The sequence below is a fragment of the Candoia aspera genome, chromosome 7 (assembly GCF_035149785.1).
Source record: "Candoia aspera isolate rCanAsp1 chromosome 7, rCanAsp1.hap2, whole genome shotgun sequence".
NCBI lineage: Eukaryota > Metazoa > Chordata > Lepidosauria > Squamata > Boidae > Candoia > Candoia aspera.
Window position 1 is genome coordinate 69,718,239 of NC_086159.1, and position 18,715 is coordinate 69,736,953.

The following is an 18,715-nucleotide window of genomic DNA, read 5'->3' on the forward strand; positions in this document are numbered from 1 at the left end:
CCTTCCTTTAGGGATGTCTCACAATCCTATCCTGTATGGGGTCTACTAAGAAGTTACTGCCATTTAAATTGTTGGGGTTATAAGCTGCAAGAGGATGAACCATTTCCTGTTCAAATGAGAAGCATGCAACCCTGGGGGGAGGGGGCATTGACTGCATTTTGTTCTTGTGAGGACTGCTAGGCATGGAAGACAAGATGAAGTGCTCATGGTCTTATATAAAATGCATAAATGCAAACATACACAAACCAGTCTCACATGAATACCTATAGCTCTCTCACATAGGCATACATGAACTTTATCCCAGTTATACATCTCCTTCAACAGACAACATAGTCATCAAGTGAGCTGAAAGAGAAGGCTGGGGTGTGGAGAAAGGAAGCAGGACATTTCATATAGAGCATGAAGTTTGGGGGAGAAAGAAGAAGAGGCTCAATCAGAGAAAGAGGAAATAGGAGTGGCTTCAAGGAGAAAATGTGGCAGCTGGACAGCTACTTAGGAGAACATGCAGATGGGAAGGTGATAATGCCAACAGATGGCTGTGGCTTAAATGTAGACTGATCAGTCATCGCTTGGATGGGTAGAGTAGAGAACCTGATGAGGCTTAGAAAGAAAAGAGTATTTAAAAATATAACTAACAAAAGTGGATGCTTCAGTGTCCCATTTATTTGGGGGAAAAAAAGCAGTCCTTCAGTTTGCACTCTGGGAAAAAGAGGTTCAAACAACTCACCATTCATTCATCCTGCCTGAATTAATCCACCCATCAATGAGAGTGGGAGTGTTGCTTTTACAGTTTCCAAGGTTCTGTATTCTAACCCCTTATTTCTTGACATTCAGGGTAATGAAAGAAACTGTGTGAGTTTTGCTTCCCTTGTGCTCTGCTTTAGGGGCCCGAAAGGCAGACAGAAAGTCACTGCTGTCTCGGCAAGCTCACAACAGATGTCAGAGATTGATTGTGTTCCTCTAGTGTCTGATGATGTACAAAGTCCAGCGGGAGAACAATTGCTGTTAATCCTCAGTGGCCCTTGGATGAGTTGGAGGCTGCTCCTTAATCTGCAAGTGTTAGGCATCTCTTGTTTAAAGCTTCACTCACTGTCACTAACCCTGACAACAGCCTTACTGAGATATTTGTACTCAAAGACTGTTTCTTACAGGCAGCTGCCTTAGGAATAGTAAAAAAAGAGTAAAAAAAACTGTGCCAGAAATGTATGTTTTAACCTTAATGATTGCAGCCTCTCATTTCAGAATCCAATTCTATATTGTATTGACCCAAATGATTTTATATGGTTGTAGGATTCTTTGCAGAGTATTGCTCTTTTAATTACTCTCCCCCATTTCCTTTGTGATTTCTATAACTAAAGGCTTTTTAAAAAATTAAATTTAGTGATGTAGTGAATCATCCCACAGGTAGAGTAGATTTGGGGCTTTATGCTTTGACATGGACAAAAATTCTATCTGGATCAAGGTTCCTGCAATATCTTAGGGAATGCAGGCTGCTTGAACCCAGAGCAAGAATGTCATGTTTTCTAATATATGGATCACCCTATTAAAGGCCAGATTTCTTCACAGAAAGGGAAGGTTATATAGACTTCGATGAAGGAATATACAAACTCAGGCCTCACTGTTCTTTTCCTTCATATTATAGGTAGTTCTGAAGTCAGGCTATATTTTAAAATAATATCCATATCAGTGTTACACCAACATACATTTTACAATAGAAATTAGCTGATTTACAATGAAAGAATATGGGAGAATAGGAAAGCATGGACCAAAAGGATGCAGAACGTTTTTAGATGCTGATTTATCTGCTTGGTAAAAGGGACGCGGTGGCGCTGCGGGTTGAACCGCTGAGCTGCTGAGCTTGCCGATCGGAAGGTCGGCGGTTCGAATCCGCGTGACGGGGTGAGCTCCCATTGCTAGGCCCAGCTCCTGCCAACCTAGCAGTTCGAAAACATGCCAATGTGAGTAGATTAATAGGTACTGCTTTGGCGGGCAGGTAAGGGCGTTCCGTGTAGTCATGCCGGCCACATGACCACGGAAGTGTCTACGGACAAACGCCGGCTCTTCGGCTTTGAAATGGAGATGAGCACCGCCCCCTAGAGTTGGACACGACTGGACTTAATGTCAAGGGAAACCTTTACTTTTACCTAAAAGAGCATAAAATGGATTTCAGTAGTCTTCTGATAAGTAGTTAAATCCAAATCAATTAAATGTGTGTCACGCATGCTGACATAGACTTTATCAACGTCTGCCAACAGCCCTTACAACTTTCTAAGAATAACTTCCAAGTAAAGGACAAACATTATCCAAATGACAAAAGATTGTTACGTATTTTAAAATAACTAATTAGCCCCTCAATATGAACACTTTTTTAAATGTCCTTTCCTAATCAGCCAAGGGAAATACCCCTCACCATTACTCCTAGATAGGACTATGTGGCCTGTTCTTCATCTGAACAGGAAAAAGATCCATCACTGTAAAAAAGAGGATAAAATATCATGCTTGTATAACTTATAAAAAGTTTGCATAGTCAATTCCTCCGCATTCCCTAGCTAAACCACCAGTTTAATTGACATGAACCCTACTTGTGCCACATAGGTAGACAGACAGACATATGTATGTGAGGAATTCACACACACACACACAAAATTTTGTTTTGTTTTACTGAGTCTCCCAATCCAACCATGGGAGCCAATTAAAAAGTTCCCACAACTAAGTTTTTTAGCTGTTTTTGGTAGGGGGTGAAATTTTAAGAGGCAAAATAAGGGTTTTAAGTTTTGCAGAAGCTTATGGCACCCATTTCACTCCTTAAAAAGATGCATCCCTGCTTAGATTGGGCTGATCTTTCGTTATGGAAGGAATATGATGTCTTGAGAAAGTGAATTCAACTGACAAAAATGCTTTTATTCCATTTTTAGCTCCCTGCCTGGATTCTTTAGATCTTGCTCACTAAGAGTACCTTCTTTTTCCTCTCTTGCTAGTATCACCCTGCAGCCAATTAACTTTTTACAACAATATAAAAAACTAAAAAAACTTTCAAATTCATCATTTCTATGCTTTGCTGTTTTATTCACCCCTAAACAAAGAAACCTGGTGATCAGGATCATATTGGAGAATGCTGCACTGTACAAAGTAGCTTGTGCAATTTTGCACAATACTGAAAAATGAAAGACAGTTAAATCAGACCTGCCCAATTTGAGATCTGCCTTGTCAGTATTACCCACCAGCTATATTTTGGAAGCTCCACAATATATTTTTTGCTGACTGCACAAATTATTCAGTGGTTGCTACACTGCTTTTTGTCATAGAGATCATAAAATATAGATTAAGTAAATACATAAAAGTATTGGAGTGGTCATTTTAGAGAGTAACAATACAGTTAATTAGAATCCATAATGAGGACTTAATCTGCCAATAATACTTCTCATCCAGAATAATGGCTTTGGTGCCATTTCTCCTAATCGATGTCAACGTTTGTAAAAGCGTAATCTTAAAAGTTGTTGGTAGAATACACTTGTATTGTGAGAGATTGTGGGGAAGCTTTAAAATGAATGAAAAGGAGGTGGACACAAACAATGAAGATACAAACGGTGAGTCCATTTGCTGCTTATCTAATAAACTGCAACTTAACCAGGTGGCAAGAAATGTGGGAAGAAGCGTTTCAAATCATTTGGAGACTTGGCCTTAATTAACTCACTGTAAGTGAGGCTGGGAAATTCCTCATGCCATTTCCAAAATTACGTGTATAGCCCAAGACTAGCATTCAAGATACCTTCCTGAAATCTGTGTAGGCTTTGCTTCTTGATCTTGCACAGCCATGTGAGACTTGACCCCCATGACAGGGAATAAAGATTTGAAATGCCCTTTGTTTCCTACTGGCAATAAGTGCTGTTAATCTCTTTGTGATGCTACTTTTAGGCTGTCCTGAAGTTTCTCTCTCCATGCAGAGCTTCCCACTCTATGCATGCATTTCAAAAAGCTTTGTCGGACTCTTGGGGATATGGAACCATGTCCAATGGTGTCTACAGGGAGGGTCAAACAAGTCAGTTTAATTAGAGCAGCATTGTCCAATTCTGGTGCAAGTCCTACTCTTTTTGTATTTGGAGTCCTTGGTGCTCTCTGAGCTTGGCTGTTTGCTTGCAGACGTTTCATTACCCAACTAGGTAACATCATCAGTGCAAGTGAGTGTGGGGTTTGCTGCCTGTTTATATACAGTAGCTTGCCCTGCCAATTTTTTTGGGGGGGTGGGGTTGTATGTGTGTTATAATATTACCCACATGCCTAAAAGGGCATAGCTTTCAGTGTGATGGTGCAATGCTGCTGTTGTCATTTGGGCAAAAGCAGCAAGGGCTATGGGCACCTATGATCATATCTATCAGACAAGGAGAGACATATTGATGATTCTGTCTGGATGCCATGAAACACCGCACAACCTTTCTGCCTTAGCATTGCCTGCTGTATGTAGCTCTGGCACTCCAAGGACTGAACTACCAGTATTTTACACTACTAGATACCTCTTGATGCTTTTTACCAGGGATTGAATTTGGGGTCCCTTTACCTGTCTGTCACACTAGTGTTTCATGCAAAGTGTCTACTCCCCATCAGTATTTTTTAAAATTAATTTACTAAAATATACGGCCGTGGATCACAAAAAGACAAAAGGTGGAGAAAAGAGTACAGAAGACAAATATCCAATAAGAACTACTCATACCTGAGACTAAGCATACCTAGAATACAGTCAGGTTGAGTAACTTCTGACTGTCATTGCAATGCCACAATATTTGGCCACCATTCTGGAAACTTCTGGTTGTTTAGAAGGTACGGCATAGTTGCCAAGTGAGATCAATCTGGGTAGTTTCTCATAAGAGGGGAGATCAGCTCTGCCTTCCAAGGACAGTAAATAGGGCATTTCAGAAGTATGTGAGCTACTGTCTCAACTTTGAACAGATATAGTACATAGACCCTCTTGATAAGGAATGCAATTAAATCATCTCAGCAGTACCAACCCCATCAGGGGTGTCTGTTCATTCACAGAGAGGTCTTCATCTTCTAGAGTGTGTGCTGGCATCCTGTTTATTACTACCATTAAAACAAGCATAATTAATTTACCATGAGGGACTTAGGAAACTTTAATGGAACCACCATGATGAATTAAAGATTTAATATTTCTGATGATTTTTTTTCTGGCTGTGATCTCCTTGTTTGCCTTTTATTGCTTAATCCTTCTTATTTTCCTGTATAAATTCAACTGTATTTAATATTACTTGCATTTGAAATTAACAGAAGTAATTGTGCTAGGGTTTGTCTGGGTTTTTTTTTTCCCAGCAAAATGTTAAATATCTCAGTAGATTAACTTTGTATGTGTTTGTGAGAAACTGTGGAAGGAAGCAAAGGAAGAAGAAGGAGGTTTAGGTGAGAAGAGGCAGTGCAGCCAGATGTGAAAACTGTAGGAAGAATGTGTCTCAAAGAGATTCTGCCTTAATTAATTCACTATAAGTCTGATGGAGAATTGATTCTTACAGTTTCCAAGGTCATGTTTTACTCCAAAGTAGCATTAAAGACGCCTTCCTGAAATCCCTGTGGTTTTTGTTCCTTTGGGTTGCCCACTGTGTGAGGCTTGATGGTATTGAGTCCTTCAAATCCCTCCTTGAGGGGGAGATGGGCGGTGATAAATTTGACAAACAAATAAAATAAAAAATTTAATGCTTGTTTCTTGTTCCATGTATGCTCCAGGCTGGGAAGAGACAATTGGTGAGCTTGGATTTGGACACCACGTGGGTGGACTTTGTCCAGTTTTACATTCAGATAGGTGGAGACAGTCCTTCTTGCAACAAGCCAGATAGCAGGGAAGAAGGGGTCCTTTTGCAATACAGCAACAACGGAGGCATCACCTGGCACGCACTGGCAGAAATGTACTTCTCTGACTTCAGCAAGTCCAGGTATTAATTCACCCCATGATGGAAGAGTTTTGATATATGCCTACAGCAGCATTACTTGCCTTACTTTCATAATGTATCCATTAGTTTTTTTGGAATTATACAAGTTCACTCATGGACTACTGAGTTGTTTATTGAACTGAAACCAATCCAAGAAAATGCTGACCTGGTAGATCCTATTTGTCCACCTTTCAGTGAAACCTCATAGCTCAGGTGATATAACCTTTTTTTAACTGCAAGCAGCTGACCTTTGAGTCAGAGAAGCTTCTAATTAAATACATATTGTGGAATAGTGCAAGCATAGAAGTTTCCTGGCATTTTAAAGTTTAGTTGAATGTTGCACGTCAGCTCTGAGCTTTCAAAATAGCCTTGCACCAGACAATATGATTCCATATAGCCTAGGTTTAATTTACTGTTTTAAAATTGAATAATATATTATACCATTGTCATTTTGAAACCTCATACAAATCTTATCTTTTTCTCCCTTCCCTGCTTTGCTTTTTGTATAGTTTTTGTGATAATACTTTAAATGAAATGGAATATAGTAATTTGGTTTGTACCAGTTGCTATTTTTATATCTGTATTTTAACTTGTATTGGTTCAATTTTTCCCCTGGTATTCTTTTTATGTGCATGCACATGTTCCATAACATTTTACATGTTGTTTTTAACATGTGAGGAATCTCTGCATCTAGGTTTGTCTATCTCGAGCTGCCCCCTGCCGCAAAGACCCCCTGCACTCGATTCCGTTGGTGGCAGCCAGTGTTTTCAGGAGAAGGATATGACCAGTGGGCTATTGATGACATCATCATTCTGTCTGAAAAGCTGAAGCAGATCATCCCTGTTGCTAACCCCACTCTGCCTCAGGTGATCAACACTTACTCATTCCTTGTGAAAATGTTCGTATAGGCCAGAGTTTTTCAAACTTGGCAATTTTAAGATGTGTGGACTTCAACTCCCAGAATTCTGCACATCTTAAAGTTGCCAAGTTTGAAAAAAACTGGTATAGACAGATAGCAAGTAGGGCTGCCTCAGGTATCTCCCAAGTTCAGTTGCCATGTGGTTTAGACAAATGCTTCAGAGAGATCCCTACAGAGGGCTGCAGTTTTTGCTCTGGCATTTGTGGGGCCTCTAGAGCATCACAAGGGGTGTGTCTTCTGAAACAGTGACATTACCAGCGTTCAAGGGAGTGTACATAGCACCCCTTCTCTTAATTAAAAGCTATTTTATCATAATGGCAAATAGTGTGGGCATCATGTGTGATTGAGTGGGGTGTTCTGATTCCTGTCTGGAATACAGAGTTCTGCACAGTTTTAAATTCTTAGGTTCCCATGCAGTGGCAGGATTTTCACTGATAATGTAGAGAGGCTTCCAGAGTCATCCAAGCATCACTGAGCGTAACAGGAATAAGGGCAGGCCCTACATCCACTGCTTGATGTCTAGGTGATGCAAAGTCCCAAGTGGTGAAATGACTTAACGGCACAAGGAGAAAAATGGATCAATAATTGGAATCTCCTGAAGAGTAGAAAAATCCGATTCATGTGTGTGCATGAATTAGACTTAGCTGAAATTTATTTCCACATAATATTCTTTAAAATCACAGTATATATGCTCAAAGTAAGTACTTTACCTAAAATCAAACTGATCAAACTGAGAAAATCCTCCTATAATTCTCATAATAAAGTGTGCTTTCTGTTTTTTTTAATTCCAACTAGAACTTTTATGAGAAACCAGCATTTGATTATCCCATGAACCAGCTCAGCGTGTGGTTAATGTTAGCTAACGAAGGGATGCCCAAGAATGAAACATTCTGTTCTGCTACCCCATCAGCAATGATATTTGGCAAATCAGATGGTGATCGATTTGCAGTGACTCGGGATTTAGTACTGAAACCAGGTTACGTACTTCAATTCAAGGTATTCTTTCTTTTAAACAGTTTTCTTGTTTTAATTAAGAACTAATTTTCTTAAGATATCCATATAAAAGCCTGCACACTGACTGTAAAGGTAAAGGTTTCCCTTGACGTAAAGTCCAGTCGTGACCGACTCTAGGGGGCGGTGCTCATCTCCGTTTCTAAGCCTTGGAGCCGGCGTTGTATCAATGAAGGCCTTGGAAAAGATATTCAGATATCACGATGTGTCTGTCTACAAAGATCAGAATCAAGCAGGCAATGTTTTCTCTGTGATACTCTATGGAAGCAAAAGTTGGATTTTGAAGAAGTAGGATAGAAAGAATATTGACACTTCTGAGCTTTGGGGTTAGAGAATGTCCAGAGAATACCACGGATAGCCAAGAAAACAAAACAATGGATCATAGAATAAATCAATTTATTCTCACTCAAGGCACCATGACCAGGTTCAAATTATCATATTTTGGACACATTATGCAAAGACCCAGATCCCTGGAGAAGTCTGTAATGCTCAGAAAGGTGGAAGGAAAGAGAAGAAGAGGACAACCAGCAGCAAGGTGGATGGACTTGATTACACAGAAATGGATGCACCATTGGAAGACCTGAAGATTGGGGACAGTTCATTGCTAAGAGTCAGTGTTGACTTGATGGCACATAATGATTCAATCAACAAGATGCTAGAAAAAAATGCAGAAAAGAACAACCAAAATGATCAAGGAGCTTGAACAACTTTCCTATGAAAGAAGGCTAGAAAGAATGGGACTCTTCAGCTTGGAGAAAAGGTGACTGAGGGGACATGACTGAAGTGTATAAAATAATGCATGGCACGGAGAAAGGGGATGGGGAGAAGTTTTTCTCCTCAAAATACTAGGACCAGGGGCCACCTAGAGATGCTGACTAGAAAGAGATTTAAAAGGGAACACTTCTTAATCAATGGAACTCCTTACCACAGGGTAATGAACACTAGTTTCAATGGATAAATTCATGGAGGACAGGTCTACCAAAGACTACTTGTTGAAGATTCAATATTACCACCAGATTTTGAGCAGCATGTCTCCAAATACCAGTGGTGGGAGGACAATGGCAAGGGAGGTTTACCTCTGTTGCCTATTTGCGAGCATCCCAGATCAACAGTGTCCATGAAGGGTAGGGACTGGGTGTCAAAATAGGCAAGATGCTGCATGCAGTATTACAATGTACGTACTCCACCCATGCAGATGTTGCTGCCTTTGATGTATCTGAAGGGCTACTCTGAGCAACAAATACTGGATTAAGATGGACCTTAGGTGGATTCAGCAAGACTGTTCTTATGATCCTGTATAAAGTTATAACATTGATGCATGTAAATGATGCCACTGATTTCCCAGATTTGAGGAATAAACAGTGGAAATCCTGGGGAAATAGTCACCATACAATATCTGCAACATATAAACGATTAGATCTTAGATTCAAAATAAAGCATATTCACTTTAACAAGCTGCTGTTTCTCAGTTCCAGTCAACATTTAATTGAGTTCATAATTAAATTCCTTTGGAGATTCTTGGGATCAATTGCAATAGAAATTTAATGAGCTGATGACAAATACATGGACCTTACATAACTGCTGAGTGCAGGCACTGGATAATTTACAAACAGAATTATTAAAAACATTGTATGTTTACAGGCAAGTTTTCAAATATATTCCCACTCTTCTATAAATAGGGAAGTTGGCAACAGCAGGGGGATTTGTAAAATAATCTCATTCTGTTTTGACATTGCATTGATGAAATGATATACAAACTGAGAAACATTCTGTGTTACATATAATGTTCGTTGCAGGTTTTTCCTAATGTAATCTTTAAAACACGGTCACGTGTGCGTGTATAAATTATTTTTGCAAAATGATGCAGCACTGCAATCTTTGAAATAATATTAATATTAAATTGGAATAAAAGTCAATTGAGATCTCTTGAAACTGTACACAATAATTGTGATACAGGAAAGAAAGAATTGCAGGCTTAAATCCCCTTCTGTCACACTGCTAGCTTTTGAGCTGAGAATCTCTTTCCCCGACAGCCCGGTTGCTCAGGGGAATTTGTAAATAACAAAAAGTAGGTTAAGTAATAAGGCAATCAAGATTAAGGCAAATGGATTTGGTAGATGCACCATATTTTCCTAAAGTAAAACACGCAATGGAGAAAACGTATTTGGGGAGAAGTGGAGACAATGTATGAGTAGCTTATGCATTATATGTAGGTAAAGTATTTATGTGCTGTAAACTCTGTCTAAAGAATGTGCCGTTTGTAAGTCTAAATACTCCAAAAAGATAACGTGCGGGTAACAACAGCTCATTCTCTTTAAGCATGTTTGAACTCTGAGTTAGCACATCTGAAGCAGAATTCAGAGTTCAGAGATAAAGAAAATGAAAACGTCTTTTTGTCATCTGAAGTCTGCACAATGCCTACTGAAATCTAATCCTCTTAAATTGCCTCTTCTAGTCTAGTGATTCTCCAAGTGTGATCTGTGAAGCACTGGTGGGTTGTGATGGTCCATCAGATTGTCCACTGCAGCTTCCCCATGTTCATGGGGAAAGCCCACTTGCCGCCACAGCTCCATCTCCCCTGCTTCCTGCCTTAGCCCCACCTCCTTGTGTGCTCCAACGATTGTTGGTTTGCAGTTGACTTATCACTGATGCAGGAAGGAAGTATTGAGTATGATACTTACATCTACTTCTCCTCAGACATTTCATCTAGGCAAGGGAGAGTACCCATATTTACCATTGGTGGGAGTGGGATGAGAATGGGAGGATTTATGCCACTCTAGGCCCCCGCATCTACTATGAGACATAGGTGAGTAAGTGCTGCTTTATGGAGAGATGTTGTATTTGGCTTACTTGGCAGCCAAGACAAGCATGGCCATGAACAGCACAGCTTTGTAGTTGTGGACAGTGGAGCCAATTTGTTAAGCACTATTTGTTGGCATCAAGTAATGCATGCACTGTCTGAACTTAATATCCCCTTCCCTGATTTTTGGCATGGTGAAAATGAAAGGAAGACGTATTTTATACACCCATAGATATGCAGTCTGGATGGGATACCAGTTGCAAGCTTATCCAGCCATTCAAAAATTCCAGGCTGTGTAGCTGTGTCTGAGAGCCCTGAATGCAGCTTGCACTGTTCCTTCTATCCCAGGATGTTTTGGAGTTAAATGTTTAAACAAATTTGTGTTTTATAGAAAAAGTTCTAAGCATATGCCATTTTTTTATTTAAAAATGCAAGTAATTGTGAAAAAGGAATGGAATAAAGGTATGTATCCAAAGTTAAAACAAATTTATGCATGTCTGTGTGTATCAGTGTTAAACAAAATGCAAGTACTCTATTTAGCAGTTATGTTCTCTTCTACACCTTTGACATTTTTAAAAATTTTGCAGCTCAACATAGGTTGCACAGATCAGTTCAGTAGTTCTGCTCCAGTTCTTCTTCAATATTCCCATGATGCTGGCTTGTCCTGGTCATTAGTGAAGGAGGGCTGCTACCCAGCATCTCCTGGGGTCAAAGGATGTGAAGGAAGCTCCAGAGAATTGACTGAGCCGACCATGTATTCCACGGGAGACTTTGAAGAGTGGACAAGGATTACCATAGTCATCCCAAGATCTCTTGCAGCCGGGTAATTTAGTTATTTATTGATTTAAACCATTGATATGACCATCCATCTCACAGCAGTGACTTTGGGCAAATAGAAAATTAAAACCAAAAAAACAAGAAAACACCACAATTACTTTAAAAAATAACAAAAACAACCACAAACAGTCACTGTAATGCATGTCAGAATTCTAAAAAAATCATTCCATCTTACAATCAGTAAGAAAACAATGAGCAAACAAATCAATCAATGGGGCTTACCTAATCTTCTGACCCAAATGCCTGAGGGAACAACCAGGTCTTGAACATCTTATGGAAGGCCAACAAGATCAAAGCCATCCAGATTTCTGGGAGAGGCTGTTTCACAGGGAAGCTCTGCAACAGATAAGTACAACCCCCGGGTCCCACAATACGTCATTCCTTGATGGAAGGAGCTTGGAGCATGTTGTCATCCACTTACAGTATTTGCTGGTTATTGATAATATATACTCTGCAAAATCTATGAACTCCCCCAGTTTTCAATTACCCATTTGTCCTTGAAACCCAGATTACTTTAAGAATTATTTATATCACGTGGTTTTGAAGGTATTGCAATTGATACCTCTACATTTGTTTTATTTTTCTGGATTAATAAAACTGTTACTACTATGAATAATAAAGTAAGAATATGAAGCACATAATTTATTGCATAGCTACATAGCCTGAAGCTGAGATTTTAGAGCACATTAGGATAAAGAACATTCTTTTCCTTAGCATTCTCTTATTCTTTAGATTTGCCACTTGGGTCAGAAAAACTTACCAAGAGAGCAGGAAGCTCTACAAATAAAATGAGCCATCTCAGCAAGATGATGATGATGATAATAATAATTTATTAAATTGATATGCTACCCAATTCCCAACGACTCTGGGCAGCTTACAATTGTTAAAACATTTAAAAACAAAGAAGAATAGGAAAACACACACACACAGAAAAACAGCACAAGACAAAGGAACAACTATGGGAAGGAAAATAAACCCAAAAGGGAACAGAAAGAGAGAACGGGACATCAGTCAGCCTCCCTGAAGGCCTACAAGGATTAAGTCCATAAACAATTGTTCCTGAATGGAGAAAAAAAATAAGGGTTTTGGACATACTGTGAATGAGCCATGTCATTCATGGGCTTCTCCAGGGGGAAATTATATCACATGCATCAAGACATCATCATGCAAATAACATTGTGATGTCATGGTGGCTTCCAGTGGACACCTATGATATAATTGGTTGCTGCTGATACTTTAAGAAAGCTCTTCTGGGCAGAATAGTCAACCCATATCCTAGAACAGTCAAGTAGAAACTCCTAAGTTCCTCCTCCAAGATAAATTATGATGACACATAGATGTGTTGTACTGAATAAAAAGTTCTTACCATATATATAGCTGCTGTATATACATATGAAGGAAACACACATACACTTTTCTCAGTCTAATAATCCAAGTAATGAATGCAACCAGCTTCATGCCAGAAGAGCATCACAGCTGATACAGCATTGTGCTGTTGTGAGAGTCATCCTTATATTCCACTAACTACACCATGAAAACGCCTTGCTAACCATTTTTACACGACGCAACCTTCACCTTATTCCTCACCAACAGTGGAGACAGCCTAAATTCATCCTTAGATGTTCCAGTTTTAAAGTAGTGTTTTCTATCTTCTGAACAAATCTTGCCATGTGAATGATACACAATGCCCTATTCCCAGTATGAGGGGTGATGTGATCAGGAGCTGGCATCCATTAAACGTCTGTTGGCTGGTTGAGGCTACTGCAGGCATACCCCTCACCTCAAGTCACTAGATCTTGCCCTTCGAGACCTCAAGAGTTTTAGGCTGCAAGAGCTCTTTGATACCTGATTTCTACTGAGGCATCTGCCTGTTTGAGGTCTGACTTAGGCATTAGGCATTATGCAGACTGCTTATGTGAACTAGTATACTGGACTTCTAGAAGACCACTGGTTTTGTATGAAACATGTGTTCAGTGGTCTTAAAAAAAATGACCTGCTGGTCAGTTTAAACTGGGAAAGAGAAGATCAACACTTCCAGAGTTTCTGTTGTTTCTGCCAACAGAAGTGTTTTGTATGGCGGTGCTTTCTACCATAATTGTTATTTTGGGAGACACTTGGCCTAATTTTATCCTATTTTGTATATTCCATGGGATACATCTGGGTACTACCAATTGCAGCCACTTGCTGTCAGCTCTGCCATTAGCTTGTAGCACATCTATCTGAGGAATTTGGGAGTTGTGGTGAAATTCACAAGCGTTCTGCCAGTTTCCACTTCTAGCCCTAGTGTCCAGAAGTCCTTTAAATCTGTGTTTAAAAATAGCCCAGCTGACAGTTTGGTGGGGCAAAGAACATGCCTGGAATGAAGTAGGGAAGAGCCCTCTCAATGCATTGTGTAATTCCCTTCCTTCCTCCACCATGACAGAGGAACAGAGAGGGAGGGAGCTAAGTGTGTTGTCAAGAGATGGTGTTTTACAAGAATATAGAAACTACATTGGAAGCCACAATAGCTGCATCATCAAGGTCACCATGTTCTTTGAGATGCCAGACAATATTAGCAGTGCGGGGACCCTTGATGAGCCTAGCATACCTCATCACCTTCCAGTGAGCAAAAGTTTCATGGGCATGCTCAGCCTTCCCTGCCAGCTGTATCCACTCATACAGGGAATCCAGGTCGTCTTGCCCAAGTGACCACCTTAGGACCTCCGTATTCAGACTGTCCTTAAAAAGTTCTATCAGGGTGGATTGGGACCAATCCTCAACTTTCCCAGCCAAAGCCTTAAATTCCAGAGCGTAGTCTGCCACTGATCGTGGCCCCTGACACAGCTCCCTCAATGCCCATTTTGCTCTTTCCTTAGCTAACAGGTCTTCAAAGTGTAGTTTTAATGCCCACAGGAATTCCTCGAACTCCTCCAGCTCAGGGGCCTCCGATTGACATAACTGTACGTACCAATCAGCTGACCGCCCCTTGAGCTTAGTGGCAATGGCATTAATTTTGGCTCTTTCTGATCGGAAACACTGTTCCCATTCGTCCATATAACTCCTTGCATTGGTAAGGAAGAACGACAGCTTAGTTGGATCCCCATCAAATTTCACGGTGAACATGACACTTCCTTTTCTCTAACCTTGGCGGGTAACTATTTCTCAGAGACTAAAATCCTTTACAATTTGTTTCAGTTATTATTTCTGAATGTAAGGCAGGAGAATCACAACCAAGATCTTACCCTCTTTGGAGACAAAATTAGTACAATAGCTAGAAATTTAATGAACAAATGTACTTTTTATTTTTATTTTGTACTTCTTCTCTTTCTTTAACAGCATGGCCAAATGTGTTTTATCTTCTTTTCTAAGTGTTTTTAGACAGGCTCCTTCTGTTACTCCATTAACAAATATTTACAGCGCAAAGAATGCTGTGTAGTGTAGAGAACTGAAGTCTTCATGGTGAGACTAAATCACATAATCAGTGAGCATTCTACTTAAAGTATTTTCCTTTAATTAACCAACAAACACAATTGCCAAGTCACACAGACACTAATGAGATTGCTTTGCCCAACACAAACAGAACCAAATCAACAGTGGCAGCCTGTTTCGCATTATGTTCTGTCATATAACTGGGCCTAGGCACCAAAGTCGAAACAACATTTCTCAACTCCCAAAGAATGCTAATCAAGCTAATCAACATAATTACATTTATTGATTGCAATTACAGATGGGATACTATTGTGTGCCTTCACTGTGTCTACCCTATAACAGTTGGGTATAACTTTGACAGATTTGCACCCTGATCTAAAAATATTCACTTGGGAATCAGTTCCATTAATGATAATGGTGTCTATTCAAAGTTCTAGTGCATTATTGGATCATTTCTTCATTAGACATAAATTCTGCCTCCAACCTGTTCAGAGCAATATATAGATTTTCATTTGGTATTTCCATCTATATACCAGCTAAATCCATCTGTTGGATTTCATGGATTATAGTGTGCTTGATTATACCAAGTTTTGTTTGACTCCTTCAGTTTTAAAACACAAATGTCTAATTCAGATTATCCAATTTGGGGAGGACTTTTTTTTAAGAGTAGGCAATAAGATGGCACTGCCTGCCCTACCACTGAGACTGTTGCTTGTGCATGTGTTGGATATGATATACGATACACAATACACGATATGATATGATATATGATTTGGCGTAGCAGTTAAAGACAATGGGCTAGAAGCCAGGAGAGCCAGTCATGCTTTCTTATCCCTAGGAAGTAGGTGATGGCAAGCCACTTCCAAAAATGTTGCCAAAAGTCAAAAAAGACGTGTAGGCACAAAATATGAACAACAACAACAACAACAACAATACCAAAACTGATATTACCAATATACATAGTTCTGAATCATATGATTGCATTTCTAAATAAAACACTGGCTATAGCCACCTGGGACCCAGGGGCATCTTTGGGGAAAAGCTGTAGAGAAAAACACTTTGCTCTGCAGCTGTCCTCAGGTCCACTAATTTATTTTGAATGTCAGAGAGCAGAGAGACTGGTGGGTGCCAAGCTGGTGCCCAAGGACACCACCTAGCGTACTCTGTGCTAAGCTGACATAATCATGTTGATTCTGTCATTCAAACACGGTAGCTTGAAATAATAAGGTTTTCATGGGTTTTGTAGTTATGCAGTCTTATTTTCTGCCAATCCAAGCAAATAAAGGCGTAATGACCATTATGTGCATCCCATTGTCTCACAGAACATGTCCTGTGGTTATACTGGAGATATATGAGCCCACAAAAGAACTTGGATATGGTTTTGGAGAGCAAATAATATTCATACATGCTACTACAAAATTTGTCCAAGCAGTCTGCTATCTCGTCTGAACTTTTGCAAAAATAGAACACATTTTCAAAGAAATCAGCTACTCCTTTGGTATTTCTGTCCATATAGTAAGACCAGATTCCGCTGGATACAAGAGAGCAGTTCGCAAAAGAGTGTGCCTTCTTTTGGCTTGGATGGAGTGTACATTTCAGAGTCATGTCCCAACTATTGCAATGGTCACGGAGATTGTATTTCTGGCGTCTGTTTTTGTGACATGGCCTACACAGGTAAGCTTTAATGTATACAGTCACTGTGAATATCAGTATGAAACAGTTTGTTCATTCATTCATTTCCTCACTCAGGTTGGCATTTCAATGGGCCGCCTCCTCCTCCTCCTCCTCCTCCTCCTCCTTCTCCTCCTTCTCTGGATGATGGGTCTCCAGCCCAAGTAGGGTACTGTTGCATGATGAGATCCTGCTGCCCAGGGGGATCCTGTTGCCTGATGGATCCTCAACACCAGTTCCTGGTTCTACCATGCTTATCAGAGCTTCCAGAACATCCTTTCTTACTTGTCTAGTTTCTTGGCGAAAGCTCAGGTTCAAGGCCTAGGCACCTTAGTAAGCCAAGAAACTTCTGGAATGGCTTTGAAGTCCCAGGGCCAAACTTTACTTGTTGGAGAGGTTCCTTGTCATTTAAACATTCATGGGAGTCTTCACCATCCCATCCCTCCACCATCTGGGTTCAGTTTTATCTCTTTCTTATTTCTTTATTGTACCCTGCCCAGAATCTCAGGATTAGGGCAGCTATAAATATTATAAATCAGTCAATCAATTTGACCATGTATATATTTGGAAGGAGCTTGGTAATGGCCTAACAACAAGATTATCATGAGAGAAATTACATTCAAAGTCTATCCAGTTTATCTCATCAAACAATTGATCAGTACTATTGCAATATTTTCAACCAAGCATTACTCATGAAGTATCCAAAGCTGAATCAGTTCAGAATCCCATGCCTAGAATCACTATTTGCATACAAGCTTTCTGCTGTAGTTAGGGTTCTATAGACACAAAAGCTTGCAGGGCATGGGATATGTTTGTTCTTACAAGCTTCTGGGAACATTTCTGTTCACGTTAGATGCAATGCTCTTTCTCTGCTTTCATTCCTAAATAGTAAGCCTCCCGGCCCGCAAATCCCAGACATAACTAAAACCAGTTTTAAAAGGCTTTATAATTATTTTCCCTGTGATTCACATCAATGTCACTGACCATTCTTTTTTATGTCTTCTGTTACAAAGGAAAGTTAGTATCAGCAAAGAAATGTATGTAACTGGAGAATGAGGGGTTTGCAGAAAGAAGGGAGGTAAATGGGGATGATGGAATGTGCTGATCTTCAGCTTTCTCAAGAGATGTGAATATATGTGTCTAATATAATGTTGTTTGTTTGCCAGTGGCTGGCCTTTGCCATTCAAGACTTTTTCAGAAATGTATCTCCCATATATATATTTTTTTCTTCCTTTTCTGAAGCTTCACATGGGACCTGTGTGTCAAATGTACCTAATCCAAGTGAGATGTTCGACAGATTTGAGAGGAAGCTGAGCCCTCTTTGGTACAAGATAACTGGGGCTCAGATTGGAAATGGCTGTGGAATACTCAGTGATGGAAAATCTCTTTACTTCAGTGGTCCTGGAAAAAGAGAAGCAAGAACAGTCTCTCTGGATACCACGGGCATCAGGTCAATTGTATATTTTGTTTCCAAAAACTGCACTTTGCCATTGGTTTTGTAGGACAATAAAAAAGAGTCAAATTTTTCTTAGAGGGCCAATGATTTGGATGAAGCCATTTCTTACCTTCAGATTATAAAGATTTGGGAGATTGACATGCATCATCTATATAGATAACAAAGCTGTTACAACATGTTAGCAAGTAGCATGTTCCATGTAGTGAACTTCCTTCAGGATTACAGTACAGTCCTATACATGTCTACAGTAGTTAGTAGTAATTTACACTCATTGCCTGTTGGAGGAAAGTTCTGAGAGTGCCTTGGACTGCAAGAAGATCAAACCAGTCCATCCTCCAGGAAATAAAGCCAGACTTCTCACTTGAGGGAATGACATTAAAGGCCAAACTGAGGTACTTTGGCCACATAATGAGAAGACAGGACACCCTGGAGAAGATGCTGATGCTAGGGAGAGTGGAAGGCAAAAGGAAGAGGGGCCGACCAAGGGCAAGGTGGATGGATGATATTCTAGAGGTGACGGACTCGTCCCTGGGGGAGCTGGGGGTGTTGACAACCGACAGGAAGCTCTGGCGTGGGCTGGTCCATGAAGTCACAAAGAGTCGGAAGCGACTAAACGAATAAACAACAAAACACACTCATTGCCAAAGATATGAATATAAGATTGCAATGCAGAAAAAAGA

The 18,715-nt window shown here is 40.0% G+C and overlaps 1 protein-coding gene across 1 annotated transcript in view; it reads left to right on the forward strand.

The window, feature by feature from the left end:
* RELN (reelin) overlaps nucleotides 1-18,715 on the forward strand; it is a 165,668-nt gene that overhangs the window by 69,365 nt on the left and 77,588 nt on the right. Inside the window, exons 17-22 of the mRNA XM_063308080.1 lie at nucleotides 5,731-5,936; nucleotides 6,628-6,799; nucleotides 7,648-7,848; nucleotides 11,251-11,486; nucleotides 16,425-16,582; nucleotides 17,822-18,029. Of these exons, the coding sequence (XP_063164150.1) occupies nucleotides 5,731-5,936; nucleotides 6,628-6,799; nucleotides 7,648-7,848; nucleotides 11,251-11,486; nucleotides 16,425-16,582; nucleotides 17,822-18,029 (1,181 nt within the window). The remainder of the gene's footprint in view (nucleotides 1-5,730; nucleotides 5,937-6,627; nucleotides 6,800-7,647; nucleotides 7,849-11,250; nucleotides 11,487-16,424; nucleotides 16,583-17,821; nucleotides 18,030-18,715) is intronic.